Source organism: Tursiops truncatus, chromosome 3 (genome assembly GCF_011762595.2).
Source record: "Tursiops truncatus isolate mTurTru1 chromosome 3, mTurTru1.mat.Y, whole genome shotgun sequence".
NCBI lineage: Eukaryota > Metazoa > Chordata > Mammalia > Artiodactyla > Delphinidae > Tursiops > Tursiops truncatus.
Genome location: NC_047036.1, coordinates 33,517,657 through 33,542,918, shown reverse-complemented (window position 1 = coordinate 33,542,918; position 25,262 = coordinate 33,517,657). Strand labels below are relative to the sequence as shown.

General features: G+C 37.2%; 1 protein-coding gene across 2 annotated transcripts in view; it reads left to right on the top strand.

Moving 5' to 3' along the window:
• The window catches only part of TTC33 (tetratricopeptide repeat domain 33), a 32,032-nt gene extending 7,041 nt beyond the window's left edge, over positions 1-24,991 (top strand). For both annotated transcript variants that reach the window (XM_019930101.3, XM_019930102.3), the window contains exons 3-5: positions 17,986-18,067; positions 19,889-20,020; positions 22,952-24,991. In XM_019930101.3, the coding sequence (XP_019785660.2) occupies positions 17,986-18,067; positions 19,889-20,020; positions 22,952-23,305 (568 nt within the window). In that variant the 3' untranslated portion in view covers positions 23,306-24,991. The remainder of the gene's footprint in view (positions 1-17,985; positions 18,068-19,888; positions 20,021-22,951) is intronic.
• The last annotated feature ends 271 nt before the right edge of the window (positions 24,992-25,262 follow it).

Below are 25,262 nucleotides of genomic sequence, written 5' to 3'. Positions count from 1 at the left end.
TTGTCTAGAAAAGCATACTTACCAAAGTGAACCTGAGGTGACCTGGCTGTGTGAAACACATTCTGTTGAGTGCCAACCTGAATATATTTAATGACTGTGATCTTGCCTCTTATTCTTTGGAAGAGAATAGATGCAGTCAGTGTAGAATGCCTTTATTTTCTCACCACCACATCTGCTAATCTGAGTGCATCTGCATCCACGCCATCTGCGTTCACTGTGTTGTAATGAAGTGCCCCTTCTTTTTTCAAAGGCCCACCCCTCCACTTGTGCACTAGACTTCATCTCTCTTGCCCTTTCAGGAATATTGTTCCTAAAACCCCCTTTCATTTTGATGTCATCTGTTGTCTTCTCTCTCCCTCTCTCTTTTTTTACTGAATTATAATTGATGTACAATATTATATAAGTTACAGGTGTACAGTATAGTGATTCACAAGTTTTGAAGGTTATACTCCATTTGTTATTATAAAATAATGGCTGTAGTCCCTGTGTTGTATACATAATAGTTTGTACCTTCTATTCCCCTACCCCTTATTGCCCGCCCCGCCCCCCCGGCTCCCTCTCACTGGTACACAAACATACCCTGATACCATCCATTTGAAAACATTCCCTTGACTCCACACACCCTACCATTTCTTTGCTCCCCCTTCACAACAAACTCCATTTCTTTTTCTTTTTTTTTTTTTGCGGTACACGGGCCTCTCACTGCTGTGGCCTCTCCCGTTGCGGAGCACAGGCTCCGGAAACGCAGGCTCAGCGGCCATGGCCCATGGGCCCAGCTGCTCCGCGGCATGTGGGATCCTCCCGGACCAGGGCACGAACCCGTGTCCCCCGCATCGGCAGGCGGACTCCCAACTGCCGCGCCACCAGGGAAGCCCCCAAACTCCATTTCTTGATGAATCATCCTCTCAGTCCATTCCAGTCAAGTTGCTGTCCCCACTAATCCACTTCTAAAGGTTGTTGATGACCTCCATGTTGTCAAATCCCGTCTTCATGTCTTGGTTCTCATTTAGTGTGCCTCTTGGTATTCAGCACAGCTGAGCACTCCCTTCTTAACTATATTGCCCTGTAATCTGCAACACCACACTCTCATGAGTTTCCTTTTGTCTCAGTGTCCACTGCTTGTTAATCTTCTTTGCTTGCTGTTTTCTTTTGCTTATTTTCATTTTCTTTGCTCATTTTCATTTCATTTTCTAAATATTAGTGAGCCACTTTTAACATCAAAAGCCAGGAGTCATCTCTGCTGGTTTATGTGCCATTGCAGAGCTAATCAGCCCCACTCACCTCCAAAACCCTGCCCTTGAGACAGCTCATGGTATTCTTTTTTTTAATGTGTTTTTAAAATTGAAGTGTAGTTGATTTACAATGTTGTGTTAGTTTCAGGAATACAGCAAAGTTATTCAGTTTATATATATATATATATTTTCAGATTATTTTTCATTATAGGTTCTTACAAATATTCTTATTACCATAAAGTCCTGGCAGCTGCTGCTGTCAGCACAGACCAGAGAGCCCCTATGTACGGTGCTAACTGATAATGAAAGACCATCACACCTTGACACTGGCCAGGTTGGACCTATAGGTGCTTTAGAGGCACTGGGTCACACACCCAGAAGTGTGAGTGGGTTAAAGCCTTGTGGGGCTGACTTTGATCTAGGGGAGACAGGATATGGGAGGGAGGCTGCAGATAAATTCTTTTTCCTCCTTTCCCCACTGGACTGTTTCCAATACAAAGAGGTTTCATACTGTCTCTGAAGAAGTTCTACAATATTAACAATCATCTGTGTTTGTTTTGAAGCTGTTGTCAGCTTAACATATGCCTTATATTTATTCTCGCTCCTTCCTGCCTCACTTTTCTTTCTTTTTTTTTCTCCCTTGGATCCTATGCCCCACACAGCGGTAGCCTATAAGCTTAGGCCTCAGGCTTTATTTCCCAGGTAACCCAAGCTAAGATTTCATCCTGGATTCCTTTCTTTTTTTCACTCCTCATATCCAATCCAAGTTGAGATGATTTTACTTTTTAATATATTCCAAATCACTTTTATCCTCCCTTCTGTTTTCATGGCTGTCATCCTAGTCTAATCTACCAGCAGCTCTTACCTAGATTTCTCTGGTAGTCTCCTAACTAACAGGCCTCCCTGTGCTCATTCTTATACCCCTACAGTTCATTCTCCTCCCCCGGGCCTGACTGATCTTTTCAAAATGTAAAGCAACTCATGTCTCTGTGTTGCATGGAAACTTTATGGATTCATCACTCATACAGTGAAATCCACACTCACAACTACGGGCTACTAGTTTCACGATCATGGCTTTGGACTACCTCTCTGGCCTCGCAATCCCCTTCCTCCTTCTTTTATAGCCATGCTCGTTTTCTTTTCTTGCCTCAAAAAATGGGGTGTTTGATCCTGCCTTGGGCTCTTCCTTTGTCTGGAATGAACTTCTCCAGGTTTTCCATTGGCTGGCTGCTTTTTGTCATTCAGCTCTCAGCTCAGATGCCTTCCCAGAGAGACCTTTTCTGACCATGCATTCGCCCCATCACATCCGTCCATGTGTTTTTCATCATGGCACTTAACCACGTTTTAACTTATGTTTGTTGCCTTTCTGTGCCTTCTTCACACACATATACAGTCTAGAATGTAAGCTCTAGAAGAGTAGTAGGGTCCTTTTATATCTTATTGAATGCTGCATCCTCAGTACCTAGAATACTACCTAACCCAGAGTAGTATTCTGCTCTGGTGCTCAATAAACGTTTATTAAGTGAATAAGCTGGTAACTGTATAGCTCATTAAACTTGATGCTACAGTAAATTACAAACATAATTGGGAGCAAAGTAGCTAAACACCTTGATATTTCTATCTGGTAGTAAGCGTGCTGACTTATTTGGCTTAATCACCAGCTGTTCTTTCTTTTTTTTTTTAATTTATTAAAAAATTTTTTTAACATCTTTATTGGAGTATAATTGCTTTACAATGGTGTGTTAGTTTCTGCTTTATAACAAAGCGAATCAGCAGCTATACATATACATATATCCCCATATCTCCTCCCTCTTGCATCTCCCTCCCACCCTCCCTATTCCACCCCTCTAGGTGGTCACAAAGTCAGCTCAGTGCTTTGTGACCAGCTGTTCTTTACCTCAATGTAGGGTATTATCTCACCCCACCCTTGGGCAGTCCCTGGAACTATTCACTCTGCTTCCTTCTTTGGGCTAGTTTGGTTGCATACTGTTAAGGTTGTCTTTAAATTGGCTGAATCAGACTTTGGTCACTTATTAACCACAGTGACTTTAAACCAAGTTTTTATCTTTTAATGTTTCCTATCCAGCAGCTGCAGTAGGGCTATGCCTGTTCGGTCTGTTCCAAACCAAATTTGAATTAAGAGATATGCTGTGGAGCTTACGAGAGACCATTGATTTATTAGGTGCCAAGTTTACTGTGATCCAAAAGTGGAGGAACTAGATGGTGCTACCTTTTATTTGTAGGCCAGGAGAAGTAAATCAAAGAGGAAATGAGAAATGAGGGAGGGGAGGGAATTCACCAAGCCGACAGTAGTGAAGTAAATGCCCACCAGTTCTTGCTTCTCTTTAGCCAGTGGAAAGCAGCTCACTTGTTCCTTTAAACCTTTGTATGCCTTGGTGAACAAAGCACGTTTCATTTGGCAGTGTCTCTGCTAACAGCAGTGGCTATGTTTTCAAAACCAAAACAGTGCAACAGGAAGAGGACATTTTTCTTTTTGCCTCAGATCTGTGTATTTGCACAGGTTTGCACATGTGTGTTTGTACGTGTGGGCATGTTTGCATGCCTGCCTAATGAAAAGAGAAAACAGAACTAGGGATGGTCAGTGTCATCTTGAACTTCTTGGTTTATTTTGTACTTTGGGACAACTTAAACTTAGGTGCATAAGCAGCTTTGTGGCAGTGGGTGGATGAGCCGGCCTGATTCTCAGGAATAATGCTCTTGGCATCTTGGGCAGGACAGTGTCTTGTGCAGGATTGCCTTTTGCCTTGCAGGATGTTAACATCCCTGACCCCCTGCCGCTAGTGCCTCCAAGTCTTTGACAACTGAAAAGTCCTCTATAAATTGCCATACATGCCCTCCATGGGGTGATAACTGCCCCTGGTTGAGTTAGGCAGAAAATAGGACTGAAAGAAAAAAGGGCATTTGACAAATGTGGCAGTTTAACAGTGGTTGGCCCAAGTAGAGTAGGTGTTGGCAAACCTTAGTCTATTTTTATAAATAAAGTTTTACTGGGACACAAACATGGCCTTTTGTTTGCGGCTGATTTTGTGCTACAACAGAATTGAGTAGTTGTGTCAGAGACAATATGGCCCACAAAGCCTAAAATATTCACTGTATGGACTATTACTATGCTGACCTTGGCTTTAGGCCCTTCCTCAAAAGCCACAACGATGCCTGAAACCTTAGACACCCCAGGGTCTTAAGGTACCTATAATTCTAATCTCTTGATTCTTTCTACCCACGTTGCTATTCCCCTGGTCTTGGGAATTTCTTGTAATATCTGTACGTGGAATGGTGAGATGAAACAAAGTAAGAATTAAGGTGTTTGCTACTTTTGTCTTAGGGTATAATTTGTTTTTACGTCTTTCCATCTTTTTTTTTTTTTTATGTATTGTAAGCATGCTAGCTTCTGTCCTCTTTTCATGTCTTCCATGCTTCTCTCTGCTGCTTTCCAAGACTTCTCTTGGAGAAGGTAGGACAAATGAGATAGGTAGAATCTGTGATATTAGCACCTTCTATGTGCCCGGTCATGTTCTGGGTATTGTAGAGAATACAAGCAAATCCACCCTTTGGTCCCTGAACTCATTAGTAAAGAGAAGATAGAAATACATGGAAGAATTAGAGAAAAATTAAACGAAAACAATATTGGGGTAGTTAGAGAAAGCATTGGTCAGGTAGTTATAAGAGCTAGCTTCAAATCCTGGTTTGTGTAGGCTTAGTACCATGTGCCTTTGGACTAGTCCTGTAGTTGCTCTCTACTTTTGTTTCTTCCATCAGTAAAATGAAAACAAGTAATGCCAATCTTATAGGACTTTTTGTGAGCACTAAGTGAATTAACTTTTTACGAAAATAATTATATGTTAAGTAATTGTATGGAAAGTGCTTTGTAAAACATAGATTACTTTAGAAATATAAGTGTGACTGTGTGGTCAGTTAAGTGGTACTCATGGTCTTCATGGGAAAAGGGGATTTTCACTTGGTCTTAGAGGAGAGAGAGCCTTTGACTAGGTGAGAAGCGGGGGAACAGGAACCTAAATGTGCACATGTTTGTTCACTGAGGAACCCACACGAACAAAGGAGTGATGTGTAGGTAGAGACGGGGCAAAGATGCAGCTAAGTGAAGCAAAGGAGTGGTGAGGAGAAGAAAGACTGGACAGATAGGCTAAGACTGGGAGACATAGACTTGCTACTGTTGAATCCTGTGGAATTTACTACTATGCTATTAATTAGAAAATTATGAGTATAAAGATTATTATGAAGCAACAATTGAATTTTCCAGAGAAAGAAGGTAGAACATAACATACTTCCAAAGTTTTTCATGTTGTGTCTATAATAACATTTGGAAATATTATTTAGAGACCAGCTTATAATCACCTGTAATATGCCTAAGAAGTACAAACACGTTTTTTTAGGTGACACAGTTAATGCTTTTAGAGGTAATACCATTAATACTTAGTGGATAATAGCACCAGGGAACTAAATTTCTTTAATATTGTATATACATTTTGTTAAAAACATTATCGATGATAGCTATAAATAATCAAAATTGGGTATTAAATTATAGTAAGCATTGTTGAGTGTCATATACTTTTTTTTCTCCATTATCTATTACGTATGAAACCTTTTCTAATGTTTTTCTGAGGCGTACCCTACATGGTCATGTAGATTTTGTACTTTAGCAAGTTGCTGGATTTAATTGCTAATCCTTTATTTAGGATTTTTACATTTATCTTATGGACTAAAAATTCTTCAGTGATCACTAGGATTAATTCTCATTTCTCAAATAATGTATCTTTCTTAGGACGAAAGTGTGCTTTATTTTTATTGCTAGATTCTCCACATATGCTGCAATGCATTAGGACTCTTAAGACTACACTTCTAATTGTGGAATTTCAAATTTTGGATTAGGCAGTGGCGGCTATTTTCCAGTCAGGGCCCCTCCCATACTGTCCCAGTTCGTCCTGTGTTAGCTGATACAGCTGCATATACTTTGGGGAGCAAAGTACCTATTGCACTGTCTACATAGAGCTTTTAGTTTAAATAAGCACAGAGATAAATATAAAGTTTCAAACAGTTTTACAAAGATAAGTAACCGGGTACCATGAGCCAGAGTGATTTAGATAAGGGGTCACAGAAGGCTTCTCCAAGGAAGCAAGAAGACAAATGATTGAGTTCATCCAGGCGAAGGGAGTTCTACTTATTGTTTTGCCTTTATTGTGATTTTATATTTATCATTAAAATAAGGGAACTACTGATTTATTTGTAAATGTTTTTATTTAATCCAAATTATACTAGAATTAATTTCTGGTGAATTTTATTTTGTGACATGTATGTGTATGCTAAACGAATAAGTAATATAGGTGGTAAAATATTTCAGATGATTTTTGTATCTAAAGTAAAAATTGGGATATTAAAATGATGACTTTTTAGAAATTTTTCAGAAAATTCTCATTGCCTAGTGTAGCAAGGAGTAGAACAGGGTAATTGCTTTCAATACAGTAACAACTAAGAAACGTTCTGTACTAGTTAGACGTTGGCATTGTTGTTTCAATTTGCTTTGGAAAATGACCTTTATTCAGTGTGTGTGCACTTCCATGTAATTTCAGAGGACCTTCCTACTGTTTCCAGAGTGAATTGATCTGCCTTAAATTGTTTGTTCTTGTCTATAATAAATTAGAAACTTTTAAAAACATGTTTGTTCTTTTGTGTAAGTAAATTGTTTAAATTATTACTGAAAGTAGACTTTATGACTTAACCTAATCCTGCGTCCACATAATTTCAATAAGTGATAGTGACTAAAATTCAGAGCAGTTTAGTATAAAATAAAGTATATTTATATCGTGTCTCTTGCTATTGCCTAGTAAAAACATACTGGGACTCCAGTCTGAGCATCATTTCAATACTTCTTCCCGTTTCACATCCCCTTTCCTTCAATATGACTGTCTTGAGAGAGTATGCAATTAGGTAGTATATTTTTTTCTTTCATTGTTTTTGCTTCTTTTTTCTTCCTTTCTGAGCCTAACTGAAGTTGCGAGAAGTTAAGTTCCTTATGATGAATGATCATTATATGGTACTGCACATTATTTTCTCCTTGCTTTCTTCAGAATGTTATTCTAAATTCTAGACAGAAAAACTCAAAGTAATTTATGGAGGATTTTTTTTTTTTTTTGGTTTAATTCAGGGAATTGACCGTTGTCTAAAACTTGGAACCTGATCTACCTACATTGGAAATCGCATGATTTTCAGTCAAATCTCAACAGATTTCAACATCATTATAATTTCTCTATGAAAGCTCCCACAAAATCAAGGAACCAAACTAAACTTTAATTTCAAATATTATATACTGAACTTACAATAACAAAATCTAAACTAAGCCAGAAAAGTTATTTCTGTCGTTAAACATTTTGGGGAAACAATGATTATAAATATTAGAAAACACAATATAAAATAAGGTGAAAACTTTAATGTTCTTTTTTAAAATTCTTAAAAAGATTTATTTATTTATTTATTTATTTATATTTATTTATTTTTGGCTGCGTCAGGTCTTAGTTGCAGCATGCGGGATCTTCGTTGAGGCATGCAGCATCTTTCGTTGCGGTGTGGGGGCTTTTCATTGTGGTGCTTCTCTGTAGTTGTGGTGTGTGGGCTCCAGGGTGCCTGGGCTCTGTAATTGTGACATGCAGGTTCCAGGGCGTGTGGGCTCTGTAGTTTGCGGCACGTGGGCTCTAATTGAGGGGTGCAAGCTCAGTAGTTGTGGCATGTGGGCTTAGTTGCCCTGCAGCATGTGGAATCCTAGTTCCCTGACCAGGGATCGAACCTGCATCCCCTGCATTGTAAGGCGGATTCTTTAACACTGGACCACTAGGGAAGTCCCCTTTAATGTTCCTGACGATATAGTTTTTAGTAAGGAAATAAAATGATGAATCATATATTAGCTGCTGATTTACTGAAATGTAGCTGTATAGGAATAGCTTTTAAATTTGTTTTGGTATTCCCACATGAGCACATAAAATTGTATGATAGAAGTCTATCATGATATTAGTGGAAAGTGGTGATCAATATGTTTAGTTACAATTTATTTGACATTGACAAAAATGCTCTAACATTTGTTCTTAAATACAGTCAGTCCTCATTCATGGATTTTGGATTTGTGAGTTCACTTACTCAGTACAATGTATTTGCAACACCAAAATCAGTACTCATGATGCTTTCCCATCTGAGTTCCCAGCTGAGTCAAACAAGGCAATGCTCCCTCTGCCTTTGTGTTTTACCTCTCATACTGAAAGCAAGCGTACTGTCTGTGGTCTAGTTAGTGTTATGTTTTCCCCTTTTTTTTTGCCTTTTCTTGATGATTTTGCTGTTTAAAAAGGCCCCCAAGTTGGGGGGGGGCTTTTTAAACAGCAAAAAAAGTAGTGCAGAAGTACTGTCTAGTGTTGTTAAGCCCAAGAAGGCTGTGATGTGCCATATGGAGAAAATACGTGTGTTAGGTAAGCTTCATCCAGACCTGAGTTACAGCTCCGCTGGCCACGAGTTTAGTGTTAGTGAATCAGCAATGTACATTAAAGATGTCTTTAAACAGAAATGGACATAAAACGGGGTTATATGTTAATCAGTTGATAAAAATGTGACGAGAGGCTTGTTGGAACTTAACCTTAGAACCAATGATTCAGTATTCATTAATTCAATCTTTATGGTGACTTTATAGAACAAAACTACTGGGAATGGGAATCAGTTATATCTAGAATAAAGATTTTGAGTTTAGCAGTGTTTTCATGTATGCAACTTTTCTTTTGTCAAGAATTTAAATAATCAGGACAAGTAATTAAAATTTACTTTAAAGCTGCATAAAATCTAGCAGTGTGATTCGGCAGAGATAAAATTATGTTCAACATCATTTGTCATTTGTTGTTTCATACTCTTCTCCCCTCACTCAAATTAACTTAGTATATTAATGTCTTGTATCTATTTTTACTCACTGAACATTTATTTAGTGCTTTTGTTAGGCATTGATGCCACAAAGAAAATATTAGATAAACATCTTTTGGGGGACAACACAAAGAGGGAAGCTGTTTTGATATGGAGTAAAGAGTACAGTTTTAGAGAGTTCCTTGGATGATATAAAAGGAGGGCGTTTAACTAAATGGGGGAATGAAAGAATTAAAGCGTGTTTTACAAGATTTTTTGGAGGAGATAGCATCAGAACAGTCATAAAAGGTAAATGGAAATTAGCTGAAGAAGGGGCAGAACAATGTTCCAGTCGTAGGAATCTGCATGTGCAAAGCCAAGAAGAGGCCAGAGAAAATCTCTCCCTTTGGAGTATCAAAAATAGTTCAGGGGCTTCCCTGGTGGCGCAGTGGTTGAGAGTCCGCCTGCCGATGCAGGGGACACGGGTTCGTGCCCCGGTCCGGGAAGATCCCACGTGCCGCGGAGCGGCTGGCCCCGTGAGCCATGGCCGCTGAGTCTGCACGTCCGGGGCCTGTGCTCCGCAACGGGAGAGGCCACAGCAGTGAGAGGCCCGCATACCGCAAAACAAAAAAACCCCAAAAAAACAGTAGAACTGGAAGAAGCATAATGTACAACGTCAGTGAAAGGAGCGTCTAGAGGAGAAAGGGGATTTGGAGCCGAGACATGTCTATTGGATGTCTAGTGAAATTTAAGAGGCCTGAACTTGAGTGTGTTGAAGGTAACCGGAGCTATTGAAATATTTTTATCAGTAGGTGAACTCATCAAAACTATGTTTTGGAAATATTTTTCTGAGATAGAGTAGAAAATGGATTGGAGTCAGGCAAGACTGATCTCAGGAAGACTGGTTTATTGAATTTTTGACCATCCTGGAAGGCTGAGGACCTACACTAGTAGCAGTGACAGTGGATTAAAGGAATTGAATTAGAGAATTGAAGACTAATGTGACCTAGAGCAGGGAAAAGTATAGTCAAGAATGAATGGCTTCAGGATTTTCTTAATGCCTCGGTGGTGCAGTTCTTTAAGTCAGGGATATACGGGTAGAGTAAATTTGGAGTAGGAGATGATGGTGAGTTCAGTTTAAACACATTGTGTCTGAGATATGTCAATCACCTCTTTATTTTTTTTTAATAAATTTATTTATTTTTGGCTGTGTTGGGTCTTCGTCTCTGCGTGCGGGCTTTCTCTAGTTGTGGCGAGCGGGGGCTGCTCTTCGTTGTGGCTCAGGCTTCTCATTGCGGTGGCTTCTCTTGTTGCAGAGCACTGGCTCTAGGTGCACAGGTTTCAGTAGTTGTGGCACATGGGCTCAGTAGTTGTGGCTCACGGGCTTTAGAGCACAGGCTCAGTAGTTGTGGCGCACGGGCTTAGTTGCTCCGTGGCATGTGGGATCTTCCCGGACCAGGGCTCGAACCCAGGTCCCCTGCATTGGCAGGTGGATTCTTAACCGCTGTTCCACCAGGGAAGTCCCTGTAAATCACCTCGTGATCTTATATTCTTATATGCGTAATCTTCTCATTTCTCTATTTGCTATTCACAGAAAAACCTCCCAAGTGAGTCATTCATTGTCCCTACTTTTTTACTTCCACTTCACTATTCAGTCTGGCTTCCATTCCAACAATACTGTTTTGGTCAGTGTCACCAATGACCTGCATGACATTAGAGCTTTCTGAAGTATTCAGTACAACTCGTCACTCTCTCCATGACAGCCTTCTCTCTTGGTTTCTATAAAATCACACACACTCCTGAATTTTCTCCTTCCATTCTTTCTCTGCTTCTCAGTCATCTTTGCTGGTCCTTCCTTCTTTGCTTGATCTCCACATTTTGAAGACTTCAGCCCTGGTATCTTTTCTCTTTCTTATCTACTCTCTTCTTAAGTGATCTTTCCCAGATCCATGGTTTGTTTAATTTATTCTTAAAATTTTTACTGAAAAGAAAAATGCAATGAAATATACTCATGATTTTTAAAAAGCAAACGCAGTAATAACAAAGGATACACAGTGAAGAGTCTTACCCTTACTCCTGTCCCCTAGCCTATTATTTCACTTTCCCAGAGGCAGCCACAGTTACCAGTTTCTTGATATCCTGCCAAGATAATCTTTATATTTATAAGCATGTATGTCTATAGATCTTTTAAAACATCATTAATGGTAGCATTCTAAATATAATATATATATATACCATTCTCTCCCTTGTCTTTTTAACTTAATACATCTTAGAGATCTTTTTTTTTTTTTTTTTTTTGGTGGCTGTGTTGGGTCTTCGTTGCTGCACATGGGCTTTCTCTAGCTGTGGCGAGCGGGGGCTACTCTTTGTTGCCGTGCGCGGGCTTCTCATTGCGGTGGCTTCTCTTGTTGCAGAGCACGGGCTCTAGGCACGCAGGCTTCAGTAGTTGCAGCACGCAGGTTCAGTAGTTGTGGCACATGGGCCCTGGAGTGCGTGGGCTTCAGTAGTTGCAGTGCGTGGGCTCAGTAGTTGGGGCACGCGGGCTCTAGGGTGCGTGGGCTTCAGTAGTTGTGGCGCACGGGCTGTAGAGTGCAGGCTCAGTAGTTGTGGTGCACGGGCTTAGTTGCTCCGCGGCACGTGGGATCTTCCCGGACCAGGGATCAAACCTGTGTCCCCTGCATTGGCAGGCAGATTCTCAACCACTGTGCCATAGGGAAAGTCCTTTTTTTTTTTTTTTTTTAATGGCTGTGTCGTAGGTCTCTTACTATCCAGACTCTTAACTATCTGAAATCAGGAACCAGAAAGATTTGGATATGAAGGGATACGTGTATTTCATTATATGATGTTCTAAAATATATTTAACCTTACCTCTTTTGAAAAAGAACGTTTTCATCTTTAATTTTTACAAATGATATAGTGGGTATCCTTTCAAAGATATAAGTGTGCACACATACAGTTTAGTCCAAGAAAGATTTATAGAAATGGAATTGCTAGATCAAACTGGATGTGCATTTAAAAAAACATAGTTTACTTTTTTTCCCTTTTTGTTTTTGAGTATATTGTTATCAAGCAGCAAACTTGGCTTTTAGTGATTGTGTGCATGTGTGTATGTAGAAAGATAGGGGACATGCTTATAACTTTCCATTAAAAACTGTTTTCTAACTTTTTATTGTGAAAATTTTGAAACATACAAAAGAGTTGAAAATTACAGTGAGCATCTGTTTACCCACCACCTAGATTCAGCATTGTTATCTTGCCATATTTGCTTTCTCTGTATATGTTTTATGAACCATTTGATACTAAGTTGCAGACATCATGAAAGCTTATCCCTGAAAACTTCTATATGAATTTTCTATCAATAAGGACATTTCCAAAATAACCATAATATAACTAGCATGTAAGACAACAATAATTTCCTAATATTTGTTAGTATCTCATACGTATTTAGTTTTGCAGTTGTCCATAAAATGTTTTTTATAGCTGATTTTTTGGCTGAAGATCCAATCAAGACTCATACGTCGTTACTGGTTGTTAGGTGTTTTTAGTCTCTTTCAATTTAGAGCTGGGTCTGAGACTATATACAGTTAGTGGATCAAACTTTGTATGCCATCTGTTTTTCTAAATAAAGTTTTGTTGGCACACAGCACCACTCATTTGTGTTGTCTGTGGTTGCTTTCACACTAGAGCAGCAGAGTCAGGTAGTTGGAACAGAGACTGTCTTGTCTCCAAAGCCTAAAGTATTTACGATTTGGCCCTTTACAGAAAAAAGTTTGTGGACCCTTATTTAGAACATTAGAACAATTCTCTCACCTTTAAAAGTTTTTCCCATGGCATTGACTTTTTGAATTAACTAGGCCAATTGCTTAGTAGACTGGCTCACACTCTGGATTTGCCTGATTTTTTCCCTCTGGATCATTTAATTTTTTTTCTCTCCATCTCTTGTATTTTATGTAAACTGGAAGTTAAGTCAGGCAGCTTCAATTGAAGTTCAATTTTTTTTTGGCTAGAATATTCATGGTGTTGTTTACTTTCTGTTGCATCACATCATGATATATATAATATCTGGGTGTCCCTTTAGTGATGCTAAGGTCAGTTACAGCATTCAGGGGAATATCAGCCTTATCTTCCATTGTACAGTTCTGCATCAATCTTTTCCCTAATGGTTTTAGCATCCACTGATGGTCATCATTTAGATCCATCTAGATCCATTATTTCATAAGTGATGATTTTTAAAATTCTAATATTTCTTCTGCATTTATTAGCTGTTTTCTTCCCCTGTTAAGAACTTTCCTTCATCAGCATTTGTTTAGAGGTTTATTTTTATGTTTAAGTTGTTGAAGGAAAAAAGTTTTTTGTCCCTTACAAAGGTTTTGAAAGTAGGGTTCCTGTACATGTCCTCTTATTGTTTACAGTAGTTTAAAAGTAGTTGTTCACGTCCGGAGCCTGTGCTCCGCAACGGGAGAGGCCACAGCAGTGAGAGGCCCGCGTACCGCAAAAAAAAAAAAAAAAAAAAAGTAGTTGTTCATTTGAAGCAGAGCTTTTAAGTGTATGTTTGTGTGTGCGTGCATGCACCTGCGTACTAGACTGAGGAGAGAACATATGAGAGGCTGCTGCTGTATTTGTTTTTCACTATAAGGATTTCCCCTTTTTTCTATAAGGCCAAAATTTTAAAATTATAATTCTAATTGTTAAACACCTAGACTAGTTTCAGAGGATTAAACAACCTGAATATGATTTGTATTTTAGATATAATCTTCTTATACTTAAAAAGTACTAGTGTCATTTGAATTCTTGATTAGTTTAGAGATTGCTAATTCTGATAACTAAACTAACCTGGAACTGTCCCTTGTACGTCTGGCATATTAATAGAAAATCTGAAGGGGAGTTGTATAGACGAGTAAATATAATACTTAGTTTTCCCTCAGTGGCTTTTTTTCTTAATTAAAAGAAATCAATGTGAGTGATATCTTGAGTTATACAACCTTCCTTCTAAGGTGACCTCATTTCCAGTCAGTTTTACATCAAATATAATACGTGTATTCTGTTTGACCTCCAAAATACATTTTTTCTTCTTTAATAATTATTATTCGTGGCACACTTTCTTCCAAAAGAGAATTGTAATGGCCAAAGTGTAACTTTTTTCCAGATTTATTGAGATATAATTGATATATAACACTGTGTAAGTTTAAGGTTTACAAGGTGATGATTTGAACATGTATATATTTCAGAATGATTCCCACAATAAGGTTAGTTAACACATCCATCACCTCATAAAATTACTTTGTTTGTATTTGGTGAGAACACTTAAGATCTACTCTCTTAGCAACTTCCAAGTATGTGATACAGTACTGTTAACTAGAGTCACCACACCATGCTGTGCATTGTGTCTCTAGAACTTATTCATCTTATAACTGGAAGTTTGTACCAAAGTGTTACTTTTAATATCTAACAAGGGAGGATCCATTTGGAACGGTAGTAATCAGTCTTTAAGTATTATGCTGTAGAGGGAAGAATTTGATGATTTCAGGACTTGAGAAGACGTTTTGTATGTGTGTTATATACGTTATATTAAAATATACTGGAAGGGTATACAATAAAATGTTAAGTATATTAACTATGGTTATGATCTTTGGGTGGTGAAATTGTGTCTTTAATTTCTGTATGTGTGTGTATGTGTGTGTGCGCGTGCACACACGTGCGCACATACCCACGCCCACTTTCCTCTGTTTTCTGGTTCTTCTCTATTTGTATACCCAGGGAAAAATTTTTTATATCAAAACAGGTATCATTTACTCAGGTAAAGAATATAAGGAAGACCTGATTTAAGAATATTTTTTGTTCAAAAAAATACTGAATACCAATATAAGCCACCAGTGCAATTTATAGTTGCCAGCACAGATATGCTGTCTTAGCTGCCTTAAAAGATGTACATGTGCAGATCAAGGAAGGAAGAGGTCCATTGGAATCTGCAGGCCCTGTCTTCCTCCTCCTTCCCTTTTCCTCCTCTCTGCAAGCTGTGGTTTTTATCCCTGTTTAAGAGTCTGCCAGTAAAGTTCAGACTTTCTCTTTCCTTCTCTGTGTGTTTTTTTTTTTGCTAAGTGCAATACCAGGTGAAGTCCTTGTATCTTTTCTCTCCATCCTTTTTTAGAGGGACTTTTGGCTTAAAGGAAGCTGCTCTATCTAAAGGGGCTGGGAAAGGAAAGACTAAGAATGGGCTCCTTTAGGCATTAGTATATGAATCCAAGCAGCGTGACCTGATAGGTGGTGATGCTACAGAAGGAGCTAGTTAATTAATTCTGTAGAGTTGATGGTATTTTAATAGAATAATTGGAATTCATAAATAAAGAATTTTAATGGTACCTGAAAAGATACTTAAATGTCTTACTTTGAAGTGCATTTGGTGGGTCTAAGCTAACACTGACATGACAATTATTTAAAAATAATTGTGAGCCTCAGGTTCCCATTCAGGGTAACTAGAAAGTAACAGTGGGACACAGTGGTTTAGCCAGCGTGTGTATACCACGTGCTAAGCACAGTTTGTGTGGAGAATTGTGTGCCAGCCACTCAGGCCTGTGCAGGCCAGGCTAGTGGGTATAGCCTGACTCTGCACAGAAGTGCCAGGGCCCGTGGAAAGCAGAGCAATGCATGGAGCACTGCAAAGGGATCTCTGAGTGAGACGGAAGGAGGAGCATTGAAGGACAGCGGCCAGTGAGACGGCATGTCTCCACTATTACTTCCCACTTGGGGGACCCTGGCTCTACACAGGTGCTTGAGTTTGGCAAAATCCTTGATAGAGAAGTAATTTTCACTTGGTGAAGCTCTTAAAGATTTGATTTGTGTCCTAAGAATAGGTCTGTTGCAGGCAGAGACGGGAAAACACACAGCATCATGGTAGCACATCATAAAAATGAGGTGAATAATGGTCTCTCTGTCTTCAGATCATTGGTAGTTCCTAAAATTCGAGTAGTCTTTCACCCAGAGTTAAACAGTCTTCAAGCAAATACCTCCTCGGGGCTCAGCGGGAACCCCTGTTAGGGAAGAAGATATTAACAGTGGTTCTGATAATCATTTCTGTGTATTCAGATGTGGTTTGTCTAGAAACAAAGACTGCCAGCTATTGTGGGGTGAATCTTCAGCTTACTGTTATATTGATACCTTAGCCTGCTGCTACAGAATAACAGTAGCCATTGCTACAACCCATGTGGCAGTTAAGGCAGGCTTTCTGTAACAGTGCACTTGTGTGCTGTCCACCTTCACCCCTGCTGCTAGCCATGGAGTTGGCAGTGTGGCAAAATTATTCTAAGATAGCTGCCGCCCTTTTGCCGTGTGCCATGGTGGCACAGGACCCTGGAAATGGTATTGCCATTTGTATTATTTACTAGTAAAGGAGTGCTGTAGCAAGGTGGAAGCAGAGATAGAGAATGTACTTTTTTATGGTTTTCAGCTTTGTATTTTCTACCAGATTCTGCCTTTATTTCTTTAGTTTTCTGCTCCCTGCTTAAATAATAATCAGTGCAGGTGAGCCCACATTTTGGTTGTTATGTTTGGTTTGGATCTTCACATAGAAGGTAGGAAATTATACACTAGAATACATAGAGGAAAGGAAGGGTAGCAAGAAGAGATTTAAGAGAAGACAGTACATGGTAGGGCTTAATATCCCAATAGAGATCTTATCAGTGGTTCTGAACTCTGGTTTTTATTACCATAACTTGGGGAACTTTAAAAAAATACAGATGCCTGGGCCCTACTCCAAGAATTTGTTTTCATTGATCTGAGACAGGGACCAGCATATATGTGTGTGTGTATGCGTGTGTGTGTGTGCACGCACGTGTATTTTTTTCCCCACACAAACCTCCCTAGATCATCTCTATGTAGCCAGGAATGAAAACTGGTGGATTATATATTTTCTGTTTAGCTCTAGAAAAGAGAATGAGTAGCATTGAGGGGAAGGTACAGGATAGAAAGTTTCAGCTCATTATAATGAAGAATATTCTAGTAATTTGAACTTTGTCCTCCTAGAAATAATCAGGTATACATGAGTTAACTGCTTGGGAAGGATGCTGTGAAGGTGACTGCTTTGGATGATATGCAGGACTTAGTCATTCCTTAATTTTATTAAAAAAAAAAGTGCTACTGAGCTTCTGCAGATTTGGCATGGAGTATGCTAAGATCAGTTTGGGGCGTATTCAGTTTGAGGTGTCTATAGGGAATCTAGGTAGAGATGTTAGCTCAGAAGAGAGTTGTGACTGGGAGAACATCAGTGAAAAGATGATAGTGGAAATCACTGTCTTCATACTGTTTTTCGTTCATGTGACCCATATCTTATAAGCTTACCATTTATTGATAGTGATAACTAAGACATGGTCCCTGTGTTCTTGGAGCTTATAGACAAAAAATCTTAAAACTGAAGAATCCTTACAGAATGACCTGGCAACATCTTAAATTGTCATCTCTGTCAGCTAGATTGCTGCAGTAGAGCCAAGGGTTGTAATTAAATTATAAGTTCTTGAGAGAAATCCTTTGTAATACATCTGAAATGAATGACAGCACATGCAGACATTGAGGTTGGTGAAAAAAAGAAATTCTGGTGGTGATTTCTTAGGCCAGAAAATAAAATCTTGAAAAATTTCAGAAATCTTTTTTATTTAGGTTTTGCTTTTTTCTCTTTTGCTGTCCTTTCCCTTCATGTCTTAAATTTTCCTGCTTTTGTAACATCACCATTATCAGTTCTTGAATAGAGATATTTCTTGGTAAACAATTATTCCTTATTTTCTGATTTTTAAATTTGGTCATGTACTCTCAAAGACATACTGAAAATATAATATTAATGTAACTTTAACAACCATAGATACCGAGAGGCGATTCAGAAGTGGGATGAAGCACTACAGTTAACCCCAAATGATGCTACCCTGTATGAGATGAAATCACAGGTAATAATTATGAAGAATTTCCCTTTCATTGTGAAATTGCACTCACTATGTCTGGTGAGCGGTGATGAACCAAAAGAGCATTTCCTCCCATTTTCTTTCTTTTTTTTTGTAAATTTATTTATTTAATTTATTTACTTTTGGCTGCATTGGGTCTTCATTGCTTTGCACGGGCTTCCTCTAGTTGCGGCGAGCGGGGCTACTCTTCGTTGCAGTGCATAGGCTTCTCATTGCAGTGGCTTTTCTTGTAGCGGAGCACAGGCTCTAGGTGTGCGGGCTTCAGTAGTTGTGGCTCTCGGGTTCTAGAGCGCAGGCTCAGTAGTTGCGGCAAAAAACTAAGTTGGGCTTAGTTGCTCAGCGGCATGTGGGATCTTCCCGGACCAGGGCTCAAATCCATGTCCCCTGCGCAGGCGGATTCTTAACTACTGCGCCACCAGGGAAGCCCCATTTTCTTTTTTTTAAAATATAGTTTATTTGGGAAAAACATATGTCACCATATTATTTATGGCTCTTCCTCATGCATCAAATTAGAAGTTTGTTTAAAACACTTCACAATGAAGCTAACTTTCATTTCAACCTAACTGCTTAAGATATGAGCAGATGGATGTCTTTTAAAAAGTCACTGGTGATCTCTTAAACAAATGAAATGTGTTAGCTTTCCTTGGAAATTAATTGTAGTGGACTTAGCAATAACTCAGTCTCTTCAGAATGAGGATGGATTGGATTCTAGATGATGCTATTTCTCTAATAATGGCCTAGTCCATAGCAAAAGGTCAGAATAGACTCAATTTATTAATATTATAAAAATAACATTTGTACTTAAAAATACAGTTTTAATACTTTGTGAGAAATTTCATAAAGAAAACGTCTGAGCACTTGTATTAGATTATCCAAAAGATGTTTAAAATCTCAAACAGAGAATTAACCATACTTCTGGCAGGGAGTGGTTGCAGTTCAGCCTTGATCCACACACCTAGCATATCTTGCAGATGATGATCCCAAACATAGGGCACATCCTTTTTCAGCTTTGATGGTAGTTTATCCAGGAAAAACCCAAATAAATTATTTCCACTGAATGGAGTGCTGTGAGGACCTTCATTTGGATAAGTCTTTAATTTTTAATCTTAAATATGTATGTATTAAAGATAGGATTTGTGGCAAGCTATATGAAATGAGTTGTTTTATTTGGAACCTGATAATGATGGTGTCACAAATCTTGTGAAATGCAGATGGGCAAAATATTATAGATAAAAGCCAGCCCTTTCCCATAAATTGAGGTAGAGGGTTCTGGAACTCCCTGATTTTTCTGATGTGTGTGATTTGAAGAACCCAGTTGTGGGGAGGCTGGTGGAGTGTTTAAATGATTTTTATAGCAGAAAGATGTTCACTAGGGATAGGATGGGTAGTTGAACAAATTTAAATTTACCTTGTTTGACGGCAGGACCTGGAGTTCCCTAAAAAAAACACATTGTAAGTAGAATAAATAGAAGGGGAATTGGGGTTCAAATAGCTGTGAGCCACCATGGCCAGAATATGACCACCTGGTTTTGATCAGATGGACAGTAGGTTTCATCAGTTGAAAAGGGAATGCTTTATATTTTTCATAGTTATTTCAGGAGTAGGAAGAATATAATTTCTAACCCTGAAGAGCAGAGAAGGGGGTCAAACCCACTAAAATGTTACATTTTCCAGACTAAAAATATATTTTTAAAAATGAAAAGAGTTGTTTACATACAATTATCCATTTTTTCTTTTTGGCTAGTATTTAGTTTGCTAATTTATGAATATTACTGATGGGTTTTGTTTCTTCTTTTTTGGCTATAGGTCCTAATGTCTCTTCATGAAACGTTCCCAGCAGTTCATGCTGCAGAAATGGCTGTCCAGAGAAATCCACATTCATGGGAATCTTGGCAAACTTTGGGACGTGCTCAGCTTGGATTAGGAGAGATAGTCTTGGTAAGTAAGTCAGATTATTACAGTGATCACATTTTATTTTGACATGCTTTTCATCAGCTGAACCAAAAAGTAAATAGTCATTTATCATGTGTACACAAAAAGTAAATAGCAAATAACCTTTTAAAGGTATTAACCCATAAACACAGATGAGTTATTACCAAACATCTTTTTCCATTACAGATATCAATTATATCAGGATCAGAATATTTTTCAGGTATTTGACATCCTGGGAATTAAAAAAATATTAACATGAAATGTAGGCATTTGGTAAACCTTATTTAAATATAAAACAACTTCTAGGTTAGTTGCTTGCATCATTAAATTTACCACATTATAAAGTGGTATTAGTATCACCATGGAGACAAAAACCACTAAAAGATTATGTTGAGGAAGGAAGAAAGTGAAATACGGGAGAGTAATGGTGATAAATATTCAGACTGAAAAATTGCTAAGCTTAGTGAGGGGAGAAATGGGGAAGGGTAGAAGCTTATGAAAATGAAATACTCATTGTGTAAAGTTTACTCTAAACTGGTACTTGGTGCATTTCTCACCTTGTCTGGACTATACCTTGTAGGTAGGCTTGGTAGGTCAGAGTTGGCTGTGAGCATTGTCCTGTTTTTGTTTTTCTTTTGACTGAACTATATATACCTGACAGCTAATTTCCTAAAAGACTTCTTTAAATCTAATATAGTGGTGCCACATTTGCTCTTTGTCATCAAAAATTAAGATTTTTCATGCTTTTATTAGCTTTTTACAGTTAAAAACAAAACAAGCAAAAAAATACCAAAGAAGTTTCTTTAAAGGCTAAAATTATTGGTAAATCCTGAATTTAACATTACTAATAATGGCTTTAGTCAGTTGTAGATAACTTAGATTTTTCTGGTACTCTTGTAAATATATCATTATTTCTAATTAAGAAGATATTTGTCAAATTCTCAAAAATCATAAGGAATTTTGATGAGAAAAGGATTGCTTAAAGTAAAATAACTTAAAACTGATAATCTGAAATAAAATTCACAGTGATGGAAACAAGTTAAACCAAAGGTTGTTTTCTTTCCTTGCCATTTAACATAGTCATCTTTCCTCTTTTTTATCTGAAGACTTAAATCATATCAGAGTTGCAAAAAGAAACTCAAGGAATTTAGTTTTCTAACAGGTTAACAGCAAAACAAAAGTCTATTCTATGATACTTTTTACCCATTTCTCCTTTATTAAAAACTTACAGATCATTATCTGTTTTGCTTATAAGTACCTATGGTAATGGGAAAAACCTCTAGGACATAATGTTTAGCAAAGATTGTCCTATAAAGAAAGAAAATAAACTGCAGGTGAGACAACAGAGATACTTTGAATAAACCAATAAAAGTAAAATTATTCAATTTTTTAAAATTGTTATTTTTCTGCTTGATACATTTCTTTCCATTTATGTTGTGAAATTCTTGGAATTAAAAGTGTTTTTCCCCCATTTAATACAGTTTTAGGGTTCTACTTGAAAAAAATCTAAATTTGTAATTTTTATGTAAACTTAAGCTGTTCTTTTGAAATACTAGAATGGTTAAAAAAATAACTTTACTCATTGTCATAATGAAGGGAATACTGTAAAAAATATATTGAAAACAAGCTAAAATTTCTAACATCTCACAGTTCTTTCTACATATACATATGGACAAAAACATAAGAAAATACATAGGTAAATAGAACAGGCAGTAAATTAAAAGTCAATAGTTGTATATACATCTATGAGTATTTAGATTTTTATGCGGAGCTGGGTGTGTATGTTGGAAAATGTTCATAGGCTTAGTTTGTTTTTCATTTTCTAATTCTTCGAGGTATAAAGTTAGGTTTTTTTCCTTGAGATCTTTTCTTTTTTTAACATAGGCATTTATCATTATAAACTTCCACTTAGTTTTGCTTTTGCTGTATCCTATAGTATCAGGATGTTACATTTTAATTTTCGTCTCAAGATATGTTTTAATTTCTCTTTTGATTTCTTCTTTGACTCACTGGTTGTTCAAGAGTGTGCTGTTTTATTTCCATGTATCTGTAAGTTTTTCCAGTTTCCTTCTGCTGTTGATTTCTAGTTTTATTCCATTGTAGTCAGAAAAGATACTTGGTATGTCTTCTTAAATTTAAGACTTGTTTTGTGACCTAAGATGTGATCTATCCTGGAAATGTTCTGTGTGTTCTTGAGAATAATGTGTATTTTGCTGCTGTTGTATGAATCATTCTATATATATCTGTTAGGTCCCTTTGGTCTATAGTGTTGTTCAAATCTTCTGTTTCCTTATTGATCTTCTGTCTGAATGTTCTATCCATTATTGAAAGTGGGGTGTTGAATCCACTACTAATACTTTATTGCTGTCTATTTCTCCCTTCAGTTCTGTCAGTGTTTATATACTTAAATGTTCTGATGTTGGGTGCATATATATTTATAATCATTATATTTTTCTGGTGAATTGACACTTTTATCATTATATAACGTCCTTCTTTGTCTCCTGTGACACTCAAGATGTGTTATCATTATTATGATCTAAACTCTTGGCTTCAAAGATATGCATTCCTGGTACCTTTCTGATCATGGGTTAGCCCAGGAAATCGCCAGATTTATATATTTGCTGATCTGCAGAAGCTGAACAATGCATTTACCTTGTTTTGAGCCATAATATCAGTACCTCTGTTTTAATAGACTTTTAGTCCTCATCAACAATTTGTCAGCCACTTTCTTTTACACTCTTTGACTCTTTTTTTTTTTTTTTTTTTTTTACTGTAACCATCATCTAGTGGGTAGAGAACAGCTCTAACTTCCATCTTTACATTCTAATACATTGAGGAAAAAGAGAGAGAGAGATATGGATATTGTGGATTATATTAAATACACTCCTTTTTTAAAACTAAGCAAACAAAAAAAGTTTGACCTTTTCTCCTCCCTAGGCAATTCGAAGTTTTCAAGTAGCCCTTCACATCTATCCAATGAACCCTGAAATATGGAAAGAAGACCTTTCTTGGGCAAGAACGCTCCAGGAGCAGCAGAAGGTAGCACAGAGGATTAAAAAAAGTGAAGCACCAGCAGAGGTAACACATTTCTCACCAAAGTCAATTCCTGAGTATGACTTTGAAAGTGAGGAGATTGTAGCTGTTTGTGCAGCTATTGCTGAAAAACAGAAGACAGTTGCAGCAGATAAAACAATGGTTATTGTGTCGGCTTCTGGGACTGTAGAGACTGTGACTGAGAAGGAAGACGGTGCTGCTCCACCAGATGGCTCTGTTTTTATCAAAGCCCGATAAAGCTTAGCAGGAATCATTTGAATCTATCTTTGCCACCTAAATTTTAGCCGTTGGGGCATTTAGAGAAACAGGGCAAAACTCCTGTTTGTAAAATAAGTTTTTCAGATGAGGCATATGAAAACTAAATGGAAGAATTATTGTGTAGTGTTTGGACTCTGCTTTGATAAGCTATGATTTCAGCTTCTTAAGATTAAAATTCTGAGTACAGTGGTTTTTTGATTAATAAGCTTAATTTAATCCAAATATATAAGTGAATGCATTTTAAAGATACAACTTGAAAAGTAAATTCTCAAATAGTGAATAACTTGATGGCCAGTGTTATTAAAATATTGACTTGTTGGCTTTTATGATAAAGGAAGTAGGCTTCTTGCCCTGCTAGAAATACCCTGCTGTTACTGTTCACTCTTCTTTTTCTCTTCTTTCATTAGAGTAAGTCTGTTACAAAGCTTGAATGTTTTTGACATTCATTTTGATTCAAAGTTGTCATTTGGTTATGTGTGGGATCCTTGAAAGTTTGACTGAAAATGCATGCAAATGTGTACATTCTGAATATTTTCTGAAGTTTCTCTTAATTCTGATTTGTGCTTTTGTTTTGACTTTATAATTATTTATAACAATGGTAGTTGCTAGTTTCAGTATTTGTTAGATGTGTGAAATACTGATAAATGTCAGAATCATGGTTTTATTTTTTAAATTATTAAAGTAGATAGAGTAGTCCTTAGTACCAAGTGAGTCATTTTTAAGATGTGCATTTTTTAAAACGAATGGCTCTTATAGATATATCATAACAAATTGCACTGCTGTTGTCCCAGTCAAAAGCAGTTATTTTCTTTTCCTTATTTTTACAAGATTAAAACCCTTGAAAATAACTTATCTCTTGATATAACTTTCCAGCTGATGGTTTGGAATTCCTTTTCTAGTTAACTCTTCTGGAACTACTCAGTGAAATGAGAAACAATCACAGTTTTAAATAGCTAAATTATACCTTTCTAAAAATTGGAGAAAAAAAAAGTAGAGATTTATTGAAGTGCCAATGAATGAATACCTTAGGCACAACATACATAGAAAATGAAATGTGATTTATGGTTCAGTCCCATGAGTAGAAAGGATATATTGCAGAATATATTTCATTGAAAGGCCACAGTCACATCCACAAGTCAATACTGTCATTGCTAATATTAATTGTTATTTTTATGCCACATATATGTTAGTACAGTAGAACTGCTGTGTACTGTTACTTCTGAAACTCAGGAAGCTATTATTGGTTTAAAATTAATTTTATCCTTGTTAGAGAGGAAGTAAGTTATTTTAAAGAATCTCACCTTACCCTCTGAGGGCATGTACATGTAATACTGTACATTTTTCTGAGATAATTTAAAAACATTTCTTTTAGTCGAATGCTTACCTCTTTTTTTCAGAGTTGGAGAAGCCAGCACTTACCTTGGAAAGTATTATATTTTTTCCCTAAGGTTGTATCAGAAAGTTAGCTCTGGTTAAAGAAGTTAGTTTTAGAAAGACCCAAAAAACAAATATTAATTATATTTTATTTTGTTTAATAAGGTATATTCTCAAAGGGCAGATAGTTGGGTATCTAGAGAAGTGAGCACTTACTATTTTGTATGTTGTTTTGAGTAATGGATGTGTATTGTATAATTTGTGAATAAATAGGTTTTTTCTGCATTTAAAGGTTTGCCTATTATTTTGTGTTGTTAGCTTTTGAAAAATTAGATTGATTTATTTAATTCATTTCTTATGTGAAAATAAAATATGTAAGGCACCTTGTATGGTGTCTTGTGTATGAAGTACTCAGTAAATGCTAGCTATTTCTATGAAGACCTTGCATTGGTTTTATTTAACCTCACTTTCTTCTGATTTTAAGAAAGGAGGAGAACTTCTTTGTAATCTTTTCCTTTCGTGAAAGTGAGAAGTCACTACTTCTGATACTGTAGAACAGATG